The 23,259-nt window shown below is 44.4% G+C and overlaps 1 protein-coding gene across 5 annotated transcripts; it reads right to left on the bottom strand.

Annotated features, from left to right (window-relative positions):
- Positions 1-12,893: 12,893 nt before the first annotated feature.
- LOC308198133 (uncharacterized protein) lies at positions 12,894-18,317 on the bottom strand. 5 transcript variants are annotated; one of them, XR_013953651.1, is made up of 3 exons: positions 17,874-18,129; positions 16,153-17,776; positions 12,894-13,517 (listed from the first exon to the last, which is right to left on the bottom strand). XR_013953651.1 is itself a non-coding variant. In XM_080599915.1 (2 exons), the coding sequence occupies exon 2, from the start codon at positions 17,760-17,762 to the stop codon at positions 16,779-16,781; it is 984 nt and encodes a 327-aa protein (XP_080456041.1). In that variant the 5' UTR covers positions 17,763-17,773; positions 18,220-18,317; the 3' UTR covers positions 13,561-16,778. The 5 variants fall into 5 exon arrangements, 4 of the variants coding, with proteins under 4 accessions (XP_080456041.1, XP_080456038.1, XP_080456039.1 ...); XM_080599915.1 differs by lacking the exons at positions 12,894-13,517; positions 17,874-18,129 and adding an exon at positions 18,220-18,317 and having other exon boundaries at positions 13,561-17,773; XM_080599912.1 differs by lacking the exon at positions 12,894-13,517 and having other exon boundaries at positions 13,561-17,776.
- Positions 18,318-23,259: the final 4,942 nt, after the last annotated feature.

The following is a 23,259-nucleotide window of genomic DNA, read 5'->3' as shown; positions in this document are numbered from 1 at the left end:
CAACATGCAAACTATTCATGGAATGGCATTCTTCTGTAATAAACATTTTACATAATACATGCAAGATATTCATGGAATGGCATTCATCTTTAATAAATATTTTACATAATACTGACCGCTCAGAATTCCCAGGAATTAAAGATTTGATAACAACATTGCCTCTCCTTTTCTTTTCATTGCTTTTGATCGCCATACTGTAAAGTGGTTACAAGTTTTTCTCCAGTTCCAGACCCCAGAACATTTCCAGTATATTTTTGTTGACTGCTGTATAGTACATGCAAGGCTATTAATAGGTCTTTGCTTTTCTTTTTGGCCTTTCATGGACTCCTCAGTACTTGTTTCCAAACCCTTAAAAGTGCAGGGCTAGTAAACTCAAAATTTGCAGAGAATTTGTGGTGACTTCTATTTTTGAGGTCATGGGATGGTATTTTAAAACATAATAATTGGTGGTGCTCTCCTTGTTGCAGTTACTGACAGCAAATTATCCTGGTCCCTTCACCAGTTCAAACATCAGTCTTGGGGAAAAGTAAGTGTCCAAAGCCTAGTTATGAAGCTGAGGCCATTTATTGGCTGCACCACCAGCTTTTGCTGGAGATATGTGTGAGGCTTAGCAAGCTTTGACCAGTGGCACAAAGCAGAAGGTGTTTTGCATATTGAGTCATGGTATTAAATGTGTTCTTTACAGTTGTTTACAGTGCAATTCATTGTAAAAATGAATCAGCTAATTCATATTTAATCTGAACTAGGGTTATGAAACTTAAAATTACTATATGGGAGATAGGTCACTGTGGTGATATACGTATCATATAAGTAGCAATTCCAGCCAAAACATTTCCTTATAGTAATGCATTTTCTCATATTTCTTCTTGATTATGTAGAAAGACTCTATTTGTAGTAATTGGAAAAGCTGAAGACCTTTTTTTGAATATCTTAAATACAATTATTTATAATTAAATGTCTCAAAATAAATATACATATTTTGCTATGATACATATTACTATAAGTAGAAATATATACTACGTAACTGGAAAACATTGTAACAGTCTGTTCTCAAATGTTTAGTCTCTATAGCAGTAAGGAGTGTACTGAGCTGAGTTTTGCAGTGCCTGGTTTTACAGAAGTATTACATGCAGTGTTGTTGGTTCACAGTGCAGGGTGGGGGCAGGAACACTTTCTTCTCTTTTTAATTTTGTATCTCAATGATATGGGTAATTAACAGTGCTTTCTCTTGTATATTTCCCAGCTGACCATCTAATGCAATCATTGGGTAGGAGGCCACTATGGGTACATGTACATCAAACTCCTGCTCCTTTTCACGTACTGGCAGATGTGTGAGCACCCCCACATACATACACACACAAAAACCAAAAAACAACCACACTGAGATTCCCCACCCCTAAGGATGGCCTCTGAGTTTCTAGAACTGAAACCTCTTTCTTCACAATTTCTTAGCATGGTGTTGTCCCATCAAAATTGGGTCTAATTGAAAGAGACGCTGCAAAGTATGTGCATTATAGTTGGATGGGACTACTGCATCATGAAGTGACTCCTCAGCATTTAAACTCTGACCTCTAGGCTTGATAAAAACCTCTTTAAATTGTGTTATTATTGCTATCATGGTTACTCATCATGGTAGCGATATGTAACATCCAACACAGGGCTTTCACTCTCCTATCATCTATATGATTACAATTTAAATATATATATATATATTTGTTTTTAAGGGCCCCGTGCTTTCAGGAAAACTCTACATGTTGTTTGTTTTTAAGGGAAAAGGTGATATTTACAGTTGAAATGGGCATTTATGTTCAAGGGCATATTTTTATGTTTTCATTTGGCTTTGGTAACATTGCTTGATCTAAATCTTGTATATGATTCATTAGTCAATGTTATTTACTTAATAATTCTAGTAGATAAACTTTTGACAGAGGAACTTAGACTCAGTTCTACAGCCCAATGCAGTATTATAAAGAGTTCACATTGAGCCCCCTCCTATTTAATTTTTTGTTGTTGTTGTTTTGGTTTGGTTTGTTTTATAACCCTTGTCGTTGCTGACTTGTCAACCCTGAATGCAATTCTGAGATCAAAAAAGCCAGTATTTACACAGCTTTTTGATATAGATATAGATAGATAAGTGTTGGCTTTGCCCGCACTTCCAGAGATTGGACTTTGCTGTTGCAGTCATAACTGTAGTAAAGGGAGGAAAAGAGATCCAAATGCACTAAGCAAGCCAAGAATGTATTAATTTTTCCGATGCTATTAACATGGCTTGAGATATTAAATGTACTCCACCCTGGTCCTGCTTTTTCCATTATCTGTTGAAATCAGTATGGTAATCTAAACTTGGTCATTTTGAGACCGACCACAATTCCTAGCTGAGACAACAACTTTGGTAGTAAAATCTTGATTTAAGATGACATTATTCTCTTGATGCCCTTGAATAAGAATAGGCATGCAAAGTGTTGTAGGGATCTGGGTCTAATCTTTATGTGATATTACCAGGGCTCTATTTATTGCAGGTAGTTTAAGATCTGGAGATTCACATCTGGTAATTTTACATGATAAAAAGGTGAAAGAGGCTAAGACAAAATTGGAGTTGATGACCATATAGAAGCTGCACAAGGCAACAAGTAGTATGAGCTTTGGTGGCAAGCATTTAATTATTAGAAAAAAATTTGTTGGGAAAGTTTACAGCTGAAAAGAGTTATATAGCTGAAAATATATTGTCCCAGGAAGAAATGTCAAGTTACTTGAAATTTCATTTTGGGAAGAAAAGTCTTTGCAAAGTCCAGTCTTTGCAAAGACTGAACATTTCCATTTTTATTCAGAGATTATTGTCAAAATATTAATATTTTTTATTCAGGATAATTAAGCATTTCTTAAATGTAAATAGAATTACAAAAATAGGTAGAAATAAAATTCGGAAGGAAATAAAATTATCTTGATCCAAGGCTATTTTTCATTTTACAGACAAGTTTGATTTTTCATTTCTGGTCTTCCTCTGGTTGAATGTTAAATTTCCCTTTACAGGAGGTGGATGATGATGTAGTTCTTGACCAGTTTTCTGTGCAATACTGGAAAAGGCCACATGGGGGACAATGCCGCAAGGTAGCTGAGATTCTACAGAAAGCGGCGTGATACGGATTGATTGCTACCTCTCATCAAAAAGATACATTTCTGAAAAAGCCTAGACAAAAGTCTATATACAGGTGTAATTAATTCATTACACTTTATTTTTGTTGGATGAGGGCTGAATTAGGTCCTCTGTAATAATTTCAGGTGAAATAAGGATCAAGAGAGTTAGCCCACATACATATTAGAAGATAAAAAATGCCTGTGTGAGTCAAAAAGTCCAACCCAATAAAATTCTTCTCCAACATGCCATTTTTACATGATTTCACATGAATGTGTGAAATAACTCATCTGACCTTGGCTATCTCTGAGAAAAGTCACACGTCTCTGCAGTTTCTCTTAGACTAAAAAAAATGTACAGCTGCTGACCTGAGAGTCTCTGCAAGATAAGAGACTACTGAAAAAGATGGTGAGAACAACACTGTGCATACACAGATACAACAAGAAATGTGGCAGAGTAGTACCATGTATTTATGGCACCAGCCAATTTAATTATTATTATTTCTGTTTTATTTTACTTTTTGGAAGATCAGAGACAGCCATAGGCTAATAAGGTATGTTCTAGGTGTGAATCCTAATCATGATGATTTTATTTAAATGGACTTTGTCAATGATAAGATAAATCAAGATTAATAACAGCATGGGATTTTATTAGACTTGGTGCATTATGCAGGAAAAAATGCAGGATTCCATCAGCCAGCCTGCTGATGCAGGTGAACTGCTGAACTGATGGATTCTCCCCAACAGCTTTATTAACAACTGAACATTTCAGCCCTCTATGGGAGTGAATTAATGCACTAAACATCTTCTGGCCTGAAAGGAGCTGTTGGCTGTTCCACCTTTGCCTGTCAGTCTACCTGTTGTCTTGGGGACCATTTTTCTTCCCTCTCTTTTCAGTATGTGGAGCTGGGGCTCCACAAACACAAAGCCCTATGCAACAAACTCAGTTTAAGAAGTTCGCTTTTCCAGTTTCACCCTTTTCCTCACATTCCCCCAGACTCATGCCAGTGCCCTCTTAGATGCAGGCACCCAGCTGCCTGTGCAGCTGCCAGTCATAAACAGTCCCATGCTGAACAAGGGAGGGGAGGAACAGATGCTAACAATTTGTTGCTCAGAGGTGGGAGGGATCAGTTGCGGTCAGGTAAGGACAGAAAGCTCTTAAATTGGCTTGCTGCCATAGAGGCACACCTTCAGAAAAAAACAACTATGAAACAACAATGTGCATCATATTTTCCCTTTTAATCTGATTTTATGTCTGCTAAAACTGTAATAAATCACCTAAACAGCACTCAGTGCCCTTTTGCATTGGCGCCTGCAATCACTCCATCCTCCAAACTATTGCCATGTCAGTTTTTTTACTTTGTCTTTGCTCTGGTTTCCTCATCTATCTGTGACTGACCTTTTGGCATGACATTTTCACTTCTGATTCTGGACAACCAAGTCTTGTAAGAAGTCACCAATTGCCAAGTGAATAGCAGCATCCCTGGGTTCTCATCTACTCCTGTGCTCTTTCGAAGACCACTGTTCCAGGGGACAGGCTGGATCTCCAAACAGATAATGTATTGGTATTCCTCATAATTTTCTCAAAATTTTCTCTTAATTCCTCATAATTTTCTTTTCATGAGAAACTTTTCTTTTGAAAGATGATTACTTGCAGATGGAAAGACGGGTTTTTGCAAATCCTTTTTTACCGCTGTCTTCAAGCAAATGTTACAGGAAGTCAGGTGTTTTGCTGAACCATCATTGCTGTAGCATTTCTTCTTCATCTGACAACACTGTATGCTATTTTGTGTGGAATCTGGGCAGAAGTCACTGTTCCATGATGTCCTTTCTGTACTTGTGCCTTTGGGTGGAGCAAAGTCTTCATTTGTCAATAACCCCAATCACTCCTTGCCTGCAGCGGCAGCAGCTGCTGAGGCACCCTGTCATGTACCCTAGTAAGTGATTTTAACTGACTAAGTGGATTTTTTGTTTCTTAATAAGTCTCTAGATTGTTAACTGTATTTTCCATATCATCTTTAGATTTTGTTTCAGAATTATTATCTTTTGACTGTGGTCAGTATTTAGCATGTGTGACCAGACATGTCATTTGACTACTTTATAATGTGTCAGCAGGATCTGGCCAACTAGAATTTAAGCCTTTTTGGTATACTGTGGGTTTTGTGGATTAGATAGATTACTAACTAATGCTGCTACATCACCAGCATCAGCACCAGACCAGACCCTCTTGCAGCCAAGCCCTCCAGGAAGTGTTGGTGAGCCAGGTGACCACTGACCAGTGCTTCTCGTCTTTTCTCCCAGCCTTGCTCTGACTCTGGCTGGTGGGACGCTGCACCAGGCAGCTACCCCATCCTCTGCTCCTGCTTTCCCCGCCGGCTCCGTGCCTCTGGGATTACCCTTCTCTGCTGCGGCATGTTACATACATGTAACATCCAGCCGCCTCCGACAAGAAAACAAACTTTCAGGTCAAGGCAGCAGCATGTGAGACAAAGCCACCCTGCCACAGCTCAGGGAGGATTTTTCTTCATCTATCCAATCTCAAAGTGTGTACCAGGTGGAGAAAGAAGCAGTCAGGACTACCCTGAGCCCCTGGGTACATGCAAGGAAACAACATTGTTTTGCAGAGGCAGGGAGCAGAGAAGATGCCACGTTTTTTTTTCTGCTGCTACACTCACAACATTGCAAAGTAAGCCTCGTGTTAATATGAAAGGAGGGTAGGTCATCTGTACAGTGTTTTCTAAACCCATTTTGCACAATTCTATATAACTGCTCATGGCTGGAGTCCAGATAAACTACTAAGGTGGCAAGCTTTGATCTCTGCAAGACTTGACATTTAAGCACACAGGCTAGGAAAACTGCAGGCAGGCAAGCCATAAGGAAACCTAGCTGCTAGCCATATCAGCAGACTTTATAGGCTCCTTTCCTTTAAATTCTCTTGATTCACTGGGAAAGCTGCAGCTAAAACCAGGCAAAATGCTAGTTCCTTTCTGCAGCACAGACTTGTGAATTTCCCTAGGCCTTGTTTCTTACAGAAGGAGCAAGACAGGTGGCTGTGGAGATGTTTTAATAACTGCTGCTGGGCATTTAAAGCAATTGTTCCTGGCTGTGGTTTCCTGTTTGGTACCAATGATGATTAAACTAGTCTAAGCCTCCCCTTCTCTCCCCTCAAATATTTTCCCTCTGTCCTACTGACACAGCTGTTTGTGTATCTGCACAGTGAATTGGATCAGGGGCTGACATGGCTAAAAATAACCAAGCGTATTGTGGGGGACTATTACTCTTCAGCCGCTGACATTTTCCAATCTGCGTCATGATGTGGTTGCACATACAGCTGCCCTGGCACAGTCAGCGGAGCATGGGAATGCATGACCACAGGGGGCAATGGGAGAGGAGATGAGGGACCCTCAAACTGATACCACTTTTGGAGGACGTACAGGTGGAGCCACTGCCTCAGTGGGAGGAGCAGGGTAAAACACCTACAGTACAGCTCTGCTCCTCGAAGATCCTTAGCAAGAGAGGAGCACTAATTCCAGCTGTGTAATGTACATTCAGAAAATAAGATTCATAAGTTGGTCCTCCTTCCCTGGAAATATTTTTTGTGTGCATTAAACAACAACAAACACCTGACAAAGGACAGCAGCTCTATTTAATGCCTTCTCTCTGCTTTCCTTTTGATTGTTGCTGCTCCACCAAGGCAGTTGTTTCATGATGTGGATTGCACGGTGGCAGTACCAACTTCAGGAACCACTGAGCTCTCTGGATGTTTGTGACCACCATCCCCAGACTGCATTATTCCCTCACTTGTGCCAGCACTGCTGTTTGTGGAGCTGTACTGAGCCCTGGATCAGGGAAGCTGTCCAAGTTAAAAATAACCCAGCGAGTGACTGGGGATGGCAAAAGCTTCCATCGTCCAATGTAGTCTGCTGTACCAAGTCATCGAGAACTGAGCAGTTGCAGGAAGGCAAGAAAGTGCAGCCTCAGAGGTACTTATTTGCTACAAGAAATGTCAGCTTTTCAGCCAGTTGAAGGAGCCTTGTGAATGAGAAGAGAGGAATCTCTTGGCCGTGTTCATATGTGACAAGAGAGCAAACCTCACCACGCACAGACACTAGCATAAAATCTCTTCACACGAGCTTTACTTCAGCAGTCCTTGACATGATGGGTTTGCAGCAAAAGCTAATGATGGCATACTCTAAATTAATTGGTAGATGCATGTTTTTTATTCTGTGGATTAGGGAAGGGTTACCGTGTTTTTTAAGTGCTGGAAGGACACTGCAGTTATGGGAGCTGTGCTAGCACCAAACGAGAATAGAAGAGTATTCTTCACAGATGCAAGCCTAATAGTTTAGTGTTACAGAGTGAAGTCTCAATCTTTTGATGTATTCCAGAAGAATACCTCTTCTTCTCAGCAATAGAAAAACAAAACAGCTGCTGGGAAGCGCCAGCACCAGCCCACGTGATCACAGCAGAAGTGATGTGATCTTCACCTACTTATATGCTTGGAGGGGAACATCTGTAATTATTTATTCTCTTTTATTCCAGACCATATCTGGGTTTCTTCTGGCCTTTCTCTGCAGTTCATAGTTCAAGCCTCCTGGGATGAATATTTATAAATATCAGTCATTTCCTTTTTCTCCCCTCCTCCTTGGACTTGGCACTTCACTGAATCTCTTCCCAGGAATGCCCCTGCTGGGAGCTGGCTGGCTCAAGCACTGGTAGCAATGAAGGTGAAACTTTGAGAGCTTCAGAGCCTGAGGAATTTTTGGATCTTCTTGGGTTACACTTCCAGAGACAGGAATTCACCCATTCTTCACATGCTTTACTTGCTCTATGCACACTCAGATGGAAGGCACAGTTGAAACCCACAGTTATATTAACGTTAGCAGCTACATCACATAGCACACACTCCTCCCCAGGATACTAGATTGTACATAGATCACAGTATCACAGTATCACAGATTTCTAGGTTGGAAGAGACCTCAAGATCATCGAGTCCAACCTCCGACCTAACACTAAGTACTCCACTAAACCATATCGCTAAGGTCTACATCTAAACGTCTTTTAAAGACCTCCAGGGATGGTGACTCCACCACCTCCCTGGGCAGCCCATTCCAATGCTTAATAACCCTTTCAGTAAAGAAGTACTTCCTAACATCCAACCTAAAACTCCCCTGTCGCAACTTTCGCCCATTCCCCCTCGTCCTGTCACCAGGCACGTAGGAGAACAGACCAACCCCCACCTCTTTACAGCCTCCTTTAAGGTAACTGTAGAGAGCGATAAGGTCGCCCCTGAGCCTCCTCTTCTCCAGGTAAGACTTGTTCTCCAGACCCCTCACCAGCTTGGTCGCCCTTCTCTGGACTCGCTCGAGCACGTCCATGTCCTTCCTGTAGCGAGGGGCCCAAAACTGAACACAGTACTCGAGGTGCAGCCTCACCAGAGCCGAGTACAGGGGCACAATCACTTCCCTAGACCTGCTGGCCACACTGCTTCTTATGCAGGCCAGGATGCTGTTGGCCTTCTTGGCCACCTGGGCACACTGCTGGCTCATATTCAGCCGACTATCAACCAATACTCCCAGGTCCCTCTCGGCCAGGCAGCTTTCCAGCCACTCATCTCCCAGTCTGTAGCTCTGCTTGGGGTTGTTGCACCCCAGGTGCAGGACCCGGCACTTGGCCTTGTTGAACTTCATACAGTTGACCTCAGCCCATCGCTCCAGCCTATCCAGATCCTCCTGCAGAGCCTTCCTGCCCTCGAGCAGATCGACACACGCACTTAGCTTGGTGTCATCTGCAAACTTACTGAGGGTGCACTGGACGCCCTCATCCAGATCATCGATAAAGATATTAAAGAGGACCAGCCCCAGTACCGAGCCCTGGGAGACACCACTAGTGACTGGCCTCCAACCAGATTTGACTCCATTCACCACAACTCTCTGGGCCCGGCTATCCAGCCAGTTTCTAACCCAGCGAAGCGTACGCCAGTCCAAGCCCCGAGCAGCCAGTTTCTTGAGGAGAATGTTGTGGGGAACTGTGTCAAAAGCCTTACTGAGGTCAAGGTAAACCACATCCACAGCCTTTCCCTCATCCACCAAGCGCGTCACTTGGTCATAGAAGGAGATCAGGTTCGTCAAGCAGGACCTGCCTTTCATAAACCCATGCTGACTGGGCCTGATCGCCTGCTTGCCCTGCAAGTGCCGCGTGATGACCCTCAAGATAATCTGCTCCATGAGCTTTCCTGGCACTGAGGTCAAACTGACAGGCCTATAGTTCCCCGGGTCTGCCCTGCGGCCCTTCTTATAGATGGGCGTCACATTGGCTAGCCATCAGTCAACTGGGACCTCCCCCGATAGCCAGGACTGCCGATAAATGATGGAAAGTGGCTCGGCCAGCTCCTCCGCCAGTTCTTTCAGTACCCTCGGGTGCATCCCATCCGGCCCCATCAACTTGCGCACATCCAAGCTCCGTAGCAGGTTGCCAACCATTTCCTCATGGATAGCGGAGGCCACATCCTGCTCCCCATCCCCTTCCACCAGCTCAAGGCACTGGGTATCCAGAGAACAGCCGGTACTGCCGCTAAAGACTGAGGCAAAGGCGGCATTAAGCACGTCAGCCTTTTCCTCATCCTTAGTAACTAGGTTTCCCCTCGCATCCAGTAAAGGATGGAGATTCTCCTTAGTCCTCCGTTTCGCGTTGATATATTTGTAAAAGGATTTTTTGTTGTCTTTAACGGCAGTAGCCAGGTTGAGCTCCAGATGAGCTTTGGCCTTTCTAATTTTCTCCCTGCACAGCCTCGCTACATCCTTGTAGTCCTCCTCAGTGGCCCGCCCTTTTTTCCAAAGATTATAAACCCTCTTTTTTCTGCTAAGCACAAGCCGCAACTCTCTGTTGAGCCAGGCCGGTCTTCTTCCACGCCGGCTCGTCTTTGGACACGTGGGGACGGACCGCTCCTGTGCCATCACGATTTCCTTCTTGAGGAGCGCCCAGCCTTCCTGGACTCCTCTGCCCTTCAGAACCGCCTCCCAAGGGACTCGGCCAACCAGCGTCCTGAGCAGCTCAAAGTCAGCCCTCCGGAAGTCCAATACAGCAGTTAATAGATGTACAGCTACATCACATATTACCCCCAATGAAAGCAAGTGACTGAGTTGCACTGAATGAGCTCACAGCAACCTCTGTGCTTAGAGTAAGCCTGAGATGCAACATCAATGTCCATTATGCTAAGTAACTGCTTAGATTTCAAGGGTACAGGACAAATACCATCATATTCTGCCATTTTCTTTCACATATCTAAGAATGTGAGGACTAGTGTTCAGTGATTTTAACTCTTATTTTTTTAGACACAAGAAAAATTGTTCTGTTCAACCCCACCACATTCCCATTGTGTTACTATTTCCCTTCGTGTGACAATTGTTAAAAGATCTCTTTTTGAACAAAGCAGCTTGTGTTTTCCAGTTTGACCCTAGGGTCACATAAGGTTTGATCATACCTCCAATGAATTCAGCAGATGCCTACAATCTCTCCAATGCATAGTATACATAAACTATGTTTTGCTTGGTATTTCTGCCTGCCTGAATGCATAGAGAGAAATGGAAGTTCAGCTGTTAAAGAAATCAGACAAGAAATGAAATCAGTGGCCCAGCAAAGAGATGTCCTTTTAAACACAACAGCCAGGTGCAGAGCTGTGGGAAGCAATTTCTCAGTCCCTGTCCTAGTACCAAAGACCTTCTGTAATGGCTGGGAAAAGGCAGATCAAATGACATTGGTCTGTCAAAATCTCTGCCTTTCATAAAAGCAGGTGAGGTACATGTTATATGTGCTTTTGGGTGATATGGGGTAAGTACAGAGAGGCTGCTCTTTTGTGAGGAATAATGACACAGTAGGGACTGCCACAGAATCCTCCTCTGTGGTTCTCTGCTGAAAGACAGGAAAGTGCACCCTCCTGAACTGCTGGGTAGAATTTAGCAGTATTTCAGTGAAGGTCAGCTTGAGGTAGAGACAGAGGAGGTGAGAAGGTAGTTGCCCAAAGCAATATATGACCAGTAGCAGGGAAAAAAAAAAGAAGGTTCGTATGTCCATATACGAAGGAGCAATTGCCTGGGGAACTGGAGGATGGTGACTCTTCTCACATACAGCTGTTATCCTCTCCAAATTATCCTGTTTTCCCAGCAGTCTCAGGTGTAGAAAATCCAGCTCCTCAATCTTTCATCTTTCTTCCTAGCTGTCCATTCCATTTCAACTTCTAATCCTTTCCCTCATGTGGTGATGTGGTTCAACCCTTCACCCCTGAGAAAACAAGATGCTTAGAGACACCTTTACTTTGACTTTATTGCCCTTCCTAGTAATGCCATGCTGTTAAAATGCTTACTCATGCCCAGGAAAGGGGCATAGGCAGATATGCTTGCATTATTACCAAAGAAACACTTCCTGAGGAAGCTTTGTCATCGATCGAAGCAACTGCATTTCCAAGCAGAAAAACCATTTTTGGTCACTCCTCCCATGGTCTATTGAGAGTTCTGTGAGCAGCTTTGTTCCTTCACAGGAAGGTCACTGTAGTCAATTCCTCTAGGCTGTGCAACCAAGCCAGGCAGGTTTGTGAACAGGATGGTAAAGTGCTAGAAATATTTTGAATTGCCTGTCCATGTGGCTGCTCAGGCAAGTTTCTTCTAAGCAGCACTGACCTTGACATCCAATTGAAGAACTGATCTAGCAGGAAAACATCTGGGCAATCAGATTCCCCACTGCTTATTATGCTTCTAGAGCATCAACGGCGCCAGCACAGAGTGGCCAGGAACACATGGCTGTCAGGGCAGGAGAGAACAGGAATACGCTTTCAAGGAGCAGCTGCAAATAAGGTCTGCTTAAGAGTAGTTATCAGACCTCAGCCTAAGGTACTAACAAACAAAGCGGGGGGGGTTGTTTGTTTTGCTTCCTAGTATGCCTAAAATAACAACTGTTGGTACTACTGGATAAGATTCTGCCTACAGAGGGCAGAAACAGTATTTGATTACATGATGAATACAGAAAAAAAGTTTTAAGACACATACATGCTAGGCACAGTAATTATAACATGGTTAACATGGCACAATAGAAAAAGTAACCAGTTAGGTCAGCCTGTGTTACCCTGAAATTGTAGTTAAATGTAAGAGATGAAACAGCATAACTTCATTTGAAATAACTTTTTATAAAAAAAAAAACTTTTTGAGAATTAAAGTACAGCAGTAACAGCATCTTCAGCATGATTTTTTTCTTTATTATTCATTCTGATAGGAAACACTTCACATAAACCATTCCTTTTGAACTTATCCCCATATTTCTGATTCCTCCATAGCTAGCCTCAGGAAGAAAGGGGAAAATTTAGCTTCCCCTAAAAAGTCTGCTTTGTTCCTAGGCTCTCCTGCCTGTCATGTGAATAAGCATGCCAAACAGATCAGGTCTGTGAAAAGAACAGCAACCAGCTGCCAAGGTCTATTGAGACTGCAGAGCAGTGTTAGCAAGAATATTTATGCATTTTCTGTGAACAAAGCCAGCAAGCACTTGAATGAGAAAAGGGAGGGGATGGTTGAGAGGTGGCCCAGCTGACTTATGAGATATATGAAGTTTAGGTTTGGCTTAGAAAGGCTAAAGGCCCTTCAGAGCTTAGGGAGCCATAAGCAGCAAAGCCTCTTTTGGCCTCTGTTCTGCTCTACATCCTAAAATATCTTCTATTTACATTTTTTCAGAGATGGGAGCTCCTGCTACTGTCTCTGGTTGTATTCAGAGCAGTGTTGCTGAGGCAAAGGGGAAAAAGGACCACAAAGAACAGGGCTTGGAGTACATGCAGTTTTGTTTGCTCAATATATCTAAAAATTGTTTTAGAGATTACACATTAAACACTTTTAAAAGTTTATTAAACACATAAAACACACATCCTGTTCAAAATCAAAAGATATGTTTTTCCCTGTCATAAAAAAAAAATTAGCAAAGTGAAAGATATAAGAAGTTGTATTTCAGTCACCATTACATTTACGTTGTTTGCAAGGAATAGGAAAACTGGATCCCATACAACTCAGGTGACAGAACTAGGGAGGTAATCTCCTTAGAGCTGTGGCCAGCTCTGATAGAACCAGGTTCATCTAACAGCAGGTTGGTATGTTACTCCAGAATGAGGTTCTGCCACTTTCTCTTGTATAGGATGGTAAGCAGCATGTGCCACTCTCTGGCTTTTCAGATCCATGCAGATCTGATGAAAATGAAGACCAATTCCAAGAACACCCCTCACCTCTAGATTCTTATTTGCATTACACGGAAGCTCTGCTATGTAATAGTCATCCCTCTGTGAAGAATGACACATGTACTTCCAAATCTGGTCCTGCCAGGGGCCAAGAAACTGTGATGGTTGGGAGGTCACTCTGGGGAGAAAGAAAGAAAAAAAAATAGAATAACAAAGAAAACCAGGGTGAAAATTTTTATTTCAGAGATATCATTCATCCATTTGTTTATCTTAGGTATTTCTAAAGTGCCATAGTATCACCGTAGTATCTAAGCACCAACAGTACAACAGGAATTTACAGTATTCTACAGAGCTCCCTCAACTGGCAGCAGGACCTGGGCACCAGCTGGTGACTGTGGATCTGGGAGGGAGTGTGCTAGGGATGGTCTGCTGAAATTATAGTAGCTAATTACCTTTTTTTTCCAGGAGACTCCCATTACGATTATGAGGGAGGAGACAGCTGTTAGAGAAGCCAGTGAGCTAGCTGCTGTGAAAGTAAACCTCCTAGTTCTTGACCTTTTAGACATGCCATACCTCTGTCCTCTGAATTTGGCCTATGCGTTTGTGCTGCCCAGAAAGCAATTAAATTCCTGGAAGAGGAAGATACTCTCTAACTTTTGCAACAGCAAAAAAAGGGTGCTGCTCAGATTCTCCTCTCAAACCAGAGGTTCACAAACAGTAAAGGGCAGACCAGCAGGAGAAAGTGAATTATTTCTGCCAAGTGACACTGAACAGGGAAAACTAACAGTGGCTGTGGAACAGAACTCCAGAAATGGGCTTACACTGGTGAGCAATCCAGTCCTAGCCACTAAGACTACCGCACCAGCTATGTGCTGTGAACCCTAAGGTCACTTTGATTTGGCAGGCAGTTTTAAGTAAGTTAATAAAGATCTCATAAATAAATGTATATCAATCCTTTTAATTTATAGAACACTGTTAGGTACACACAGCACTCCACAAAGTGTGTAGAGGGAAAAGAAATGCTGTAAGGACTGCTGCGAAAGCATATTCAAGGGGCAGTTGGCTTCTCAAACCACGACCTTGATGAAAGGGTTTCCTTTTGAGTTGAGCTCAGCTATGTGCAAATGCAGGTTTGATTTCATTGATCTGCTACAGTGATTCTATTCAGATTCCCAAAAGAAAAGTCGCATTCACAGGATGCCATTCCCTGTCAAAGAGGACTTCTCAGCCAGACAGATATTTGTAGGGCTGTAGATTTCTTTTACAAAAATTAAACTGGAATGAGACAAGTCCATACAAATTGATCAGTTCTACAGCTAGACTGCAGCATGACCTTTGAATTCAGTTTAAAATGAGCCTACCAATTGAGAACTGTAGTATCCTTTCTGAAAATCTGCTAGCAAACAAAAATCTTGAAACTTCTGGAACCAACTAAATGACCATTAGTCACTTTTCACTTTCCAGAAGTCACTTTCCAAAAGCAGAACAAAAATCAGCAAGTCATTGGTTTGAAGCACTTCATAAAAAAAAAAAAAAAAGTGCATTTGCAAATGAAGGCTTTGGTTCCTGTGTAAACAAAGCCCACTCCATTTCAGAAAGCTCCTCCTACTTCCCTGAGCAGCTGCACACAAAAGACATAAAGGTGCCTTGTTACTGTACGAGCTGCAAACAATTTCATGCTCTTCCTACAGTTTCTTTCTTTTAAACTGTATCAAAACATCATTTTATCAGCAGCTGAGTGTCAGGAAGTGGCTTGGGGTTTTCAAAGGATCCCTATGAACCTTGTGCTGCTTTGCAGAGTAGCAAGTTCTGGAGAGCAAGCCATTCACAAGCATCCCTGACCAACAGTTGCTCAGATCTATGGATCTCCTTAGCATCTTCATTTCCTTCGTCTCTTCCCCACCACAGCCCCAGTCTTCTCACTGGCTTCAGTCTGCATTCCTTTTTCCAGAGGTATACCGAAGCCACAGAGCCAGCTGCAGGACTAGTAAGGTATATGTCAAAACCAGAAATCTTTTCTAAGCTCTAGCAGTATCAGTAAGACAGTCTAAAAATAAACAATGTGAAGTGTTGCACTGCAATTCCTTGTAGTTAGAGCCATGACTGGGGAACATCCTACAACTGCCGCTGATATGTACCTGTGTAAAATGAGGAGGTGAGCACTATTCTGAATGACATTCATAAGTCATTCTTTGCAACCATAAGGGCCACACATTTTTATATAAATAAAAGAACACTATTGCATATCTTTTACACAAACACACAAAGTAATCAGTGTAAAACTGAATGTCCTGATATGAAAATTCAGATGTTTTGGTACAAAACCTACTTCTCACCACTTCTTATTGAGAAATGCTAGTAAATACAGTATGTTCAGTGTTTTGAGAAGTACTGATATGGCGTAGTGTCATACAGTTGGCCATTTTGACCACTGCCAATGTGTGTACATGTGTGAATGCTCATGTGTGAAGATACTTGATATAAAAGCTAGTTCATATATATATGAATATATACATATAGACGTTATTTATATGCACACACACCGGTCAAAATGGGACATGAGAAATACCTGAATGGAATCAGGTCATTCTCATTTTCTTGTTCTGTCCCATTTTACAGCACAGCTTACACCAGCCCACTTGAACTGAACATGTGAATCTGAATTCTGCAGAACAAAAAGGGTACCGGTACAAACTCACAGGTGACCTCCATACACCTGTCAAGTTGTGTACCAAAGTCTTAGCAGCAGCAAGTACGATACTGATTTTTTTTAAAGCTTCTGGGTCTGATAGTTTTCTACATCAGTTACCTACCAGTTTTGAGATTCCAGAATAAGACATGTCCCTACCATCCCAGCAGCGTTTGCAGTAAACGTTCACAGGCATGCCTTCCTTCTCCGGGTATGTCTACACATTCTATACAGGTCACAAACATTTCAGCTGTGTATGGAACAAAGCTCCTTAAGAAGGCATTCAAGGCCCTTATCTCCCACCTTGCTTCCCTTGACATGACCACATATGCATACATTGCACGATCAAGCAGCTTTTCCTCACATGACCTGACATTGCACATCCTCTCTGCAGGTTCCCACAGTTCTTACTGGGAGGTGGGAGAACACAATTTGCACTTTGGCTGCATGATGGGTGGAATCCAACTCCAGCACTGGGGAAGGAGGATGGCAGGGCTTTGGGATGAAGAACCACCCACCACAACCACTGCTCAATCTCTGTCCATGCCTGAGGTGTTTTGGGAGAAGGAGGTGACTGAAAAGGGCAACCCAGGCCAAAAGCATTATTCCGGCCAGCTGTCTACAATTCAGAGGCCTTCATGTAGTCACATGAGGCCCTTGTCTTCCCCTTTGTCCCTTAGGCACATTTGGACAGGCCTGGATTATGAGTTGCATCTGAGATCATCCACAGACCACACCAAGTGATGCTGCCTACCACACGTGCACTCGCTGGTGGGACACTAAGTAGGAGTTGCGACTAAAGCTCTTCCCGCAGTGGGAGCACTTAAAAGGTTTTTCCCCAGTGTGGGTACGACGGTGCCGGATGAGGGTAGAATTGTCACTAAAGCAGGTCCCACACTCAGCACACTTGTAGGGCTTCTCCCCAGTGTGGGTGCGACGGTGCTGGACAAGGTGTGAACGCTGGCTGAAACTCTTCCCACAGTCAGGACACAAGTAAGGCTTCTCACCCGTGTGGACACGACGGTGGATGACCAGCTTAGAGCTCTCACTGAAGCACTTGTTGCAGTCAGTACACTTGTAGGGCTTCTCACCCGTGTGGAGCCGCTGGTGGGCAATGAGGTTGGAGCTGTCGCTGAAGCGCTTCCCACACTGGGAGCACTTGTAGGGTTTTTCTCCTGTGTGAAAGTTGGCGTGGCGGAGCAGGCCTGAGTTCTGGTAGAAGTTCTTCCCACACTTGGCACACACATAAGGCCTCTTGCCAGTGTGGTTGCGCTGGTGCTGCACCAGGTGGGTGCTCTGGCTGAAGCGCTTCCCGCAGTCCTTGCATTGGTACGGCCGCTCACCTGTGTGTACACGCTGGTGCTGGATGAGATGTGAGCGGCGGCTGAAGCTCTTCCCGCAGTCAGCACACACATACGGCTTCTCCCCAGTGTGGATCCTCTGGTGGCGGATCAGGTCTGAGCTGCGGTTGAAGCTCTGCCCGCACTCGATGCAGATGTATGGTTTCTCTCCCATGAATGCTCTCTGGTGCACCACGGTCTCCTTCCGCTTTCGGAAGCCCCAGCGAGGACTCTTCTCAGGCCTCGTCTCTGTAGAGAGGTGGTCTGGCCTCGGACAGGCTATCGCCTGGTGGCAGCCTGCAGGAGAAGCTTCCCTCATGAAAAAGTCTGAAATGGCCCCGCAGGCTTCGGCTGCCTCCGGACCATCCTGGTGGAGGTTCTCATTCTCACTCATGCTCCCATCACCTGCTGGGCCAGAAGCAGACATCAGACACACAGCTGCCCCCCACTGCACTGCCCAGCCCACACCTTTAACCCCCTCCCGCGTCCCCTCTTCCCCTTCCACCTTCCCAATTCCATCCGTCCCCCGGAGCTGGGGGTTTCTCCCGGTGCCGGGCCGCAGCGGGGTCGGTGCAGGCGTGCCCACCTCCGTCGCGAGGGCTGGCATGGAGGGGGCAGCAGCGGGGCCGGGGCCATGCGGGGCGAGAAGGGGAGCGGGCAGCCGGGGCCCAGCCGCCGCGGGGAAGCTGACCCGGTCCCCGGCCGCCCGCTGTCCCCTCCTCCCCCAGCCCGGGGCCCGCCCGCATCCCCGCCCGCCCAGCCGCCACTTCCTGCGGCTCCCGGCAGGCGGCTGCCTGGCTTCGCCGCCCTGGGCCCGGCTGCACCCAGAGCGGACCTGCCGCCCTCCTCACCGCGGCTCCGGCTGCGGGAGGGCCCCGGGGGCCGCTGCCTGGCCCGGCCCGGCCCGGCCCGGCCCGCACGGCGGCGGCAACCCCTCCTTCCCTCCCATCCTCCCTCCCTCCGTCCGCAGCGGGGCGTTCCCCGGCGGCCTCCCCGCTGCAAGCGGGCCGGGAGGGGAGCCCCGCCGGCTGGGCGCAGCTTTGGGGTCGTAAGGCGGGGGAAGCGAAAAGCAAAAAGCAGCGCGGTTACATGGGCGGTATCGAACCGGCCTTGAGTTGGCAGTCCTCTCCTGCCCGTGCCGTGCAACTGCCAGCTCCTGTAACTGCACTCAGCAGCTTCTCGCCTTCTGCGTACCTATTCTTTCTGTTACTCACCTATCTTTGTACTAAACCTTAATAAAGCCTTTGCAGATTTCCTTCCACTGCCAGATTTTCAGTTTTTCGTTTTGCTCTCACCTAATATTCCCCAGCATATCTTTGTATCTATCTGTTTCTTCCCGCACATTTCTTTATTCCCAGATATTCCTGACATGTTCCTACACTGTTCATAGATGAGGAATGGGGGCTGTTTTGATTAAAGGAAACTCGGAGCACATGGGAAGTGAGCAGAAATACAAAATAATCACAATAGGTAAGGAGAAAGCCTGGATTTTCATGAGCGTTTCGTGCAGTTGAGGCACATCATCTGGAACTATTGAGTGAACCAAAATGAGAAGACACACCTGTTTTTGGCTCTGGATGCAAAAGTTTGCAGAACCTGAACTGATGCTTGCCTCTGTATGCTCAAATACCTACATGAATATTCACGAAAAAAATTACTCTGACTGATAAATTATTTGCATTAAATGCTGGTATATTCCACTGCTACTCAAAGGAGAAGAAACCAAAGACTTTTCTGTGCTTTTGTGCCCTTAAACAAGCTTAACAGAGTTTTTCCTTCTGTCGTGATACAGTGGGAATACAGTTCTGTTGTCCCTACCATTCTTGCTGAATTGTTTTCTGGTTTATTCGCAGTCACTTTTAAACAGCTCTTTTTAGTAATTGTTATGCAGACCCAATACTCAAGTTTTGTCTCATTGAGGTAATTGTCTTCTAATTAGCGACTGGAAGGGAGAAATTAAGGTGAGTGAATATGAAAATGTGTTTGCACGAGATGGAAAAAGAATCAGTGAGTTATGTACCTGCACAGTGCCAGGTAAAGTCAGATGTAGGAGGAGAAAGCTATTGCTAAAGACTTTTCACAGTGGCTGCGAGGGAACACAGCTTAAAATTCTGAAAAAAATATAGTTTAAGGGGGAAGTGGTAAAATGTGGTAGCAATTGTGTTCAGTCTGTCCTCCACACATTGGAGATCTGGTTCTTGGGATGTCTCCCTGGAAAATAGTCACACACAGGGAAAATAGAACCTGTGATCCAATTGCCAATAAGCAGATATAGAAATACAGTACGGGGGGAGGTTACATGCATATTTACATGCCAATGTAAAAGCAGATGCTAAGGACAACATCAACATCACAAAAGGTGGAGGCACAAAGGAAGCCGATATCAAAAAGGAAGAGGATCTACAGTTGCTCGGGAATGTTTTTGTTGCTCAGAAGTGTGCTTGCAGTGGCATGGCTGAAGGAAATGGAAATGAAGCCGGTCGTTCACCTGGTGAGGAAAAGCTGGGAACATGGCCAGGGAAGCGTTATTAAAAGCTTTGAAACATAACAGTTACAGAGATCACCATCATCAGAATAACAGCAATAAAGGGCTGGAGAATGACAGCAGGATAGTTTGCTGTGAATAATTTATAGTAGTTTAATTCATACAAAAATAATTTACAGTAACATTTTAATCGTAATGTAAATCACCAAGTGAGCAAATTTGAATTAAGTAAGTGATGTTAATCCTATCTGGTAAGCATACGTTTTAAGGGTTTTCTTCCCTGAAGTAAGGATTCATTCTCATTGTTTGGTGACCATTGAGAAATATAAGATTAAGAGTAACCTTTACACCAAATACTTTTTTTTTTTTGTTAACAAGACGACACTACATATTGCAAATGATTGTATAAGTTAACATGCATTTATTAATTTAATACACATGAGTTTTCAGTGTCATTATTCTGTAAAATGTTGAATCAAACTTTCTATTTATTCATTAATACATTTGTTTATTCCAGACTTGATGTCTGTGGAATTGGAATTTCTGTGCAGATTACCCTGCCTTTTTAAAAATAATTTGTAGTGTCAAGTGTACCAGGCTATGGTGATTTGCCATGGTTCTCAGTATGCGATTCATCACAGGGATTTGGCCATCAGCTGTGGCTGTCTAGGTCTCACAGTCGGAAGGATACTGGTCTTCAAACCAGTTTCCCTTCTTTCATTTACATTAGTGCTGTTGATGGCAGGTTTCCTTCTGCCCACTGCTGTGCACTTGTCTGTTTTGGAAGGCAAATTTTGGATCTGTTGCTACAAAAGGCACACTAGCTGAGAAATCTCTATCCACCTTGTGATATTAGCCCGTTAAATCTGTTAAACAAACTCATGTGTTGAACACAGAATTTGTACCTCACACAGAGGAACAGGAACACTTGATCCTTACCATAACGTGGAATGAAAAATGTATAATTTTATGATCAGTATCATCCCATGCTGTTTGAACTGTAAAGTGTCCCACACAGTGATAATGCCGCTACCTACAATCTTGATCGAGTCTGTCTTATGCCTGGGTTCAGCTTTCACATCCATAGTTTAGCTGACACTGTTATGGATATACATGGCTAGTAATACTATCTAAATGATGTTGTAAGTGTCTTAAGTAGCTGAGGATGACAGAGTTAATTTTTGATTTCGCAGACAATGAACCCTTTGCACTGGATACCTGAGGGTTGTTTTTTGTTGTTTTGTTTTGTTTTGTTTTTCAGTCCTTGTTCTTGTTCCATTCCAGTCTGCTCCTGGAATATGGACCAGTGGAATATTTACTGTGTGGAAGGTAAAATACTTCTCAATCTTAGATGAGTTATATTCACACCTTCCCTGGGAGGTAAGGAAATGTGACTTTTTTATATTCCTGGCTGGGAAACAGTCTAAGGTCTAGCTGCATTGGTCAACAAGCATCAGGCATTTATATACCAGTGGCTCTGGCACTATCCAGCATACGCCAGGTATCACAGGGAAATGAACCTCACACCCCAGAGCCTGGAGGAAGGAACCACAAACACTTTGTAGATGTTAATATTCTTTTTAGTGTACCAATCTGTGCCTTTTCTATGTGTGAGGTTTGTAGCATATATCAATAGAGCTGTAGTTCTGGAAAGCCAGTCCCAGAGAAGCAACACAGACATTTACCCATTAATGGGTAGTACTAAGTGCCTCAGCTGATTCCTTATCTAAACTGTGAATGGGTGCTGATGTAGCTAATGGGTGCTAATGGGTGCTAATGGGTGGTGTTGCTTATACATCTGCGATCAGGTCTGTGGGTTCAAATGTATTTGAATGTGACTACTGTGTGTTGTCACTTGGATTTCAGAGTCATAGAATCATTAAGGTTGGAAAAGACCTTCAAGATCATTTGGTCCAACCATCACCCTACTACCAATATCACCCACTAAACCATGTCCCTAAGCACCACATCCAGCCTTTCCTTGAACACCCCCAGGGACCGTGACTCCACCACTTCCCTGGGAAGCCCGTTTCAATGCCTGACTGCTTTTTCTGAGAAGAAATGTCTCCTAATTTCTAACCTAAACCTCCCCTGGCACAATCTGAGGCCATTCCCTCTAGTCCTTTTGCTAGTTACCTGTGAGAAGAGAATGACCCCCAGCTCCCCACACCTTCCTTTGAGGTCATTGGAGAGCAATAACATCTCCCCTGAGCCTCCTCTTCTCCAGAGTAAACAACCCCAGTTCTCTCAGCCGCTCCTCAAAGGACTTGTGCTCCAGGCCCTTCACCAGCTTCATAGTCCTTTTCTGGACACACTCCAGGGCCTTGATGTCCTTCTTGTACTGAGGTGGAGGAGGAGGAGGTGGTGGAAGAGGTGGAGGACGTGGTGGAGGAGGTCCTGGAGGAGGTGCTGGATGAGGTGGTGGAGTAGGTGGTTGTTCTGGAGGAGGCAATTGTGTAGGAGGAGTTGGTGATGGAGGACATGGTGGAAGTGTTCCTGGTGAGGAGGAGGTGGTAGCGAAGGAGGTGGTGCTGGAGGAGGTGCTTTCCTACCCTGATTTAAGCACTGGCTTCTGAAATGTATAAACAGGTTCTTGCAATCTCCCAGACTACTTTTTTTTTTTTTTTTTGTGACAAAGAGGACTTCTGAGTGCAATGTTATGTCTTTAGGTCTTTATAAAGCTCCCTGTACACACTGAAAGGAGGGTAACTGCTGTTCAACTGCAGATGTGAGAACACAGCAGACACAGGTGTACCATGCTGGTGACAGAAGGAGAATTCTGGCTTTAGACTTGAGTGTTGAAATTCCTCAGCTTCCCATGTTTGTCACCATTCTTTCTAAAACATGAGTTTTACATGCTCATCTTAAGTGAAAAGGAATTGGCAATACATGCCCCAACAGCCTCGTTGGGGTCTCAGGTCCCTCACACAGGATGCTCCTGCCTGCCCCTGCCTCAGGTACAAATGCTGGACTCTAAGACTGAAGCTGCACTGAGCCAATGCCCTGAGGGTCAGCGGAGAGATTTGAGGATTTGTGTGGCTTCACTTGTGGCAGAAGCTTTCTGGTCACCTTGCTCGGCCTGCCCCTGGCTAGGGCATGGTGGTAGCAATGATCTTGAGCCCAGAGATGTCAGGAGCAGTTGCCAGGGACCAGGTGTGCAAAGGTGGCTTCTCTGGGAGGGTCTGGTCATGAGCTCTGCCCACCCCTCATAGTTCTATTGCCATTTGTCTCCCAGCAGAACCATGGCACCGTGGGCCTGTAAGGCAGCAGTTGGCTGGTCCTAGAGTCTTCATGGCCCTCTGTGATGCGTTGCCTGTCCCCTCACTGGCTGGCTAGTGATTGTTAGCTGTTTTGCAACTGGCTTGTCATCAATAGTGGGTGTGTCTTCTCCTCCCTATATAAGGGC

Source organism: Anser brachyrhynchus, assembly GCF_964034855.1.
Source record: "Anser brachyrhynchus genome assembly, chromosome: 1".
In the NCBI taxonomy this organism is placed as follows: domain Eukaryota; kingdom Metazoa; phylum Chordata; class Aves; order Anseriformes; family Anatidae; genus Anser; species Anser brachyrhynchus.
This window is presented reverse-complemented; position numbering and strand designations above follow the sequence as displayed.

Excerpts from the sequence above, each read along its gene's own strand:
- LOC308198133 (XM_080599912.1), bottom strand. The coding sequence starts at position 18,114 with ATGCGGGCGGGCCCCGGGCTGGGGGAGGAGGGGACAGCGGGCGGCCGG. Across the intron at positions 17,777-17,873 it reads GGACGGATGGAATTGGGAAG|CAGGTGATGGGAGCATGAGT; the intron begins GTGGAAGGGGAA and ends CTTCTGGCCCAG.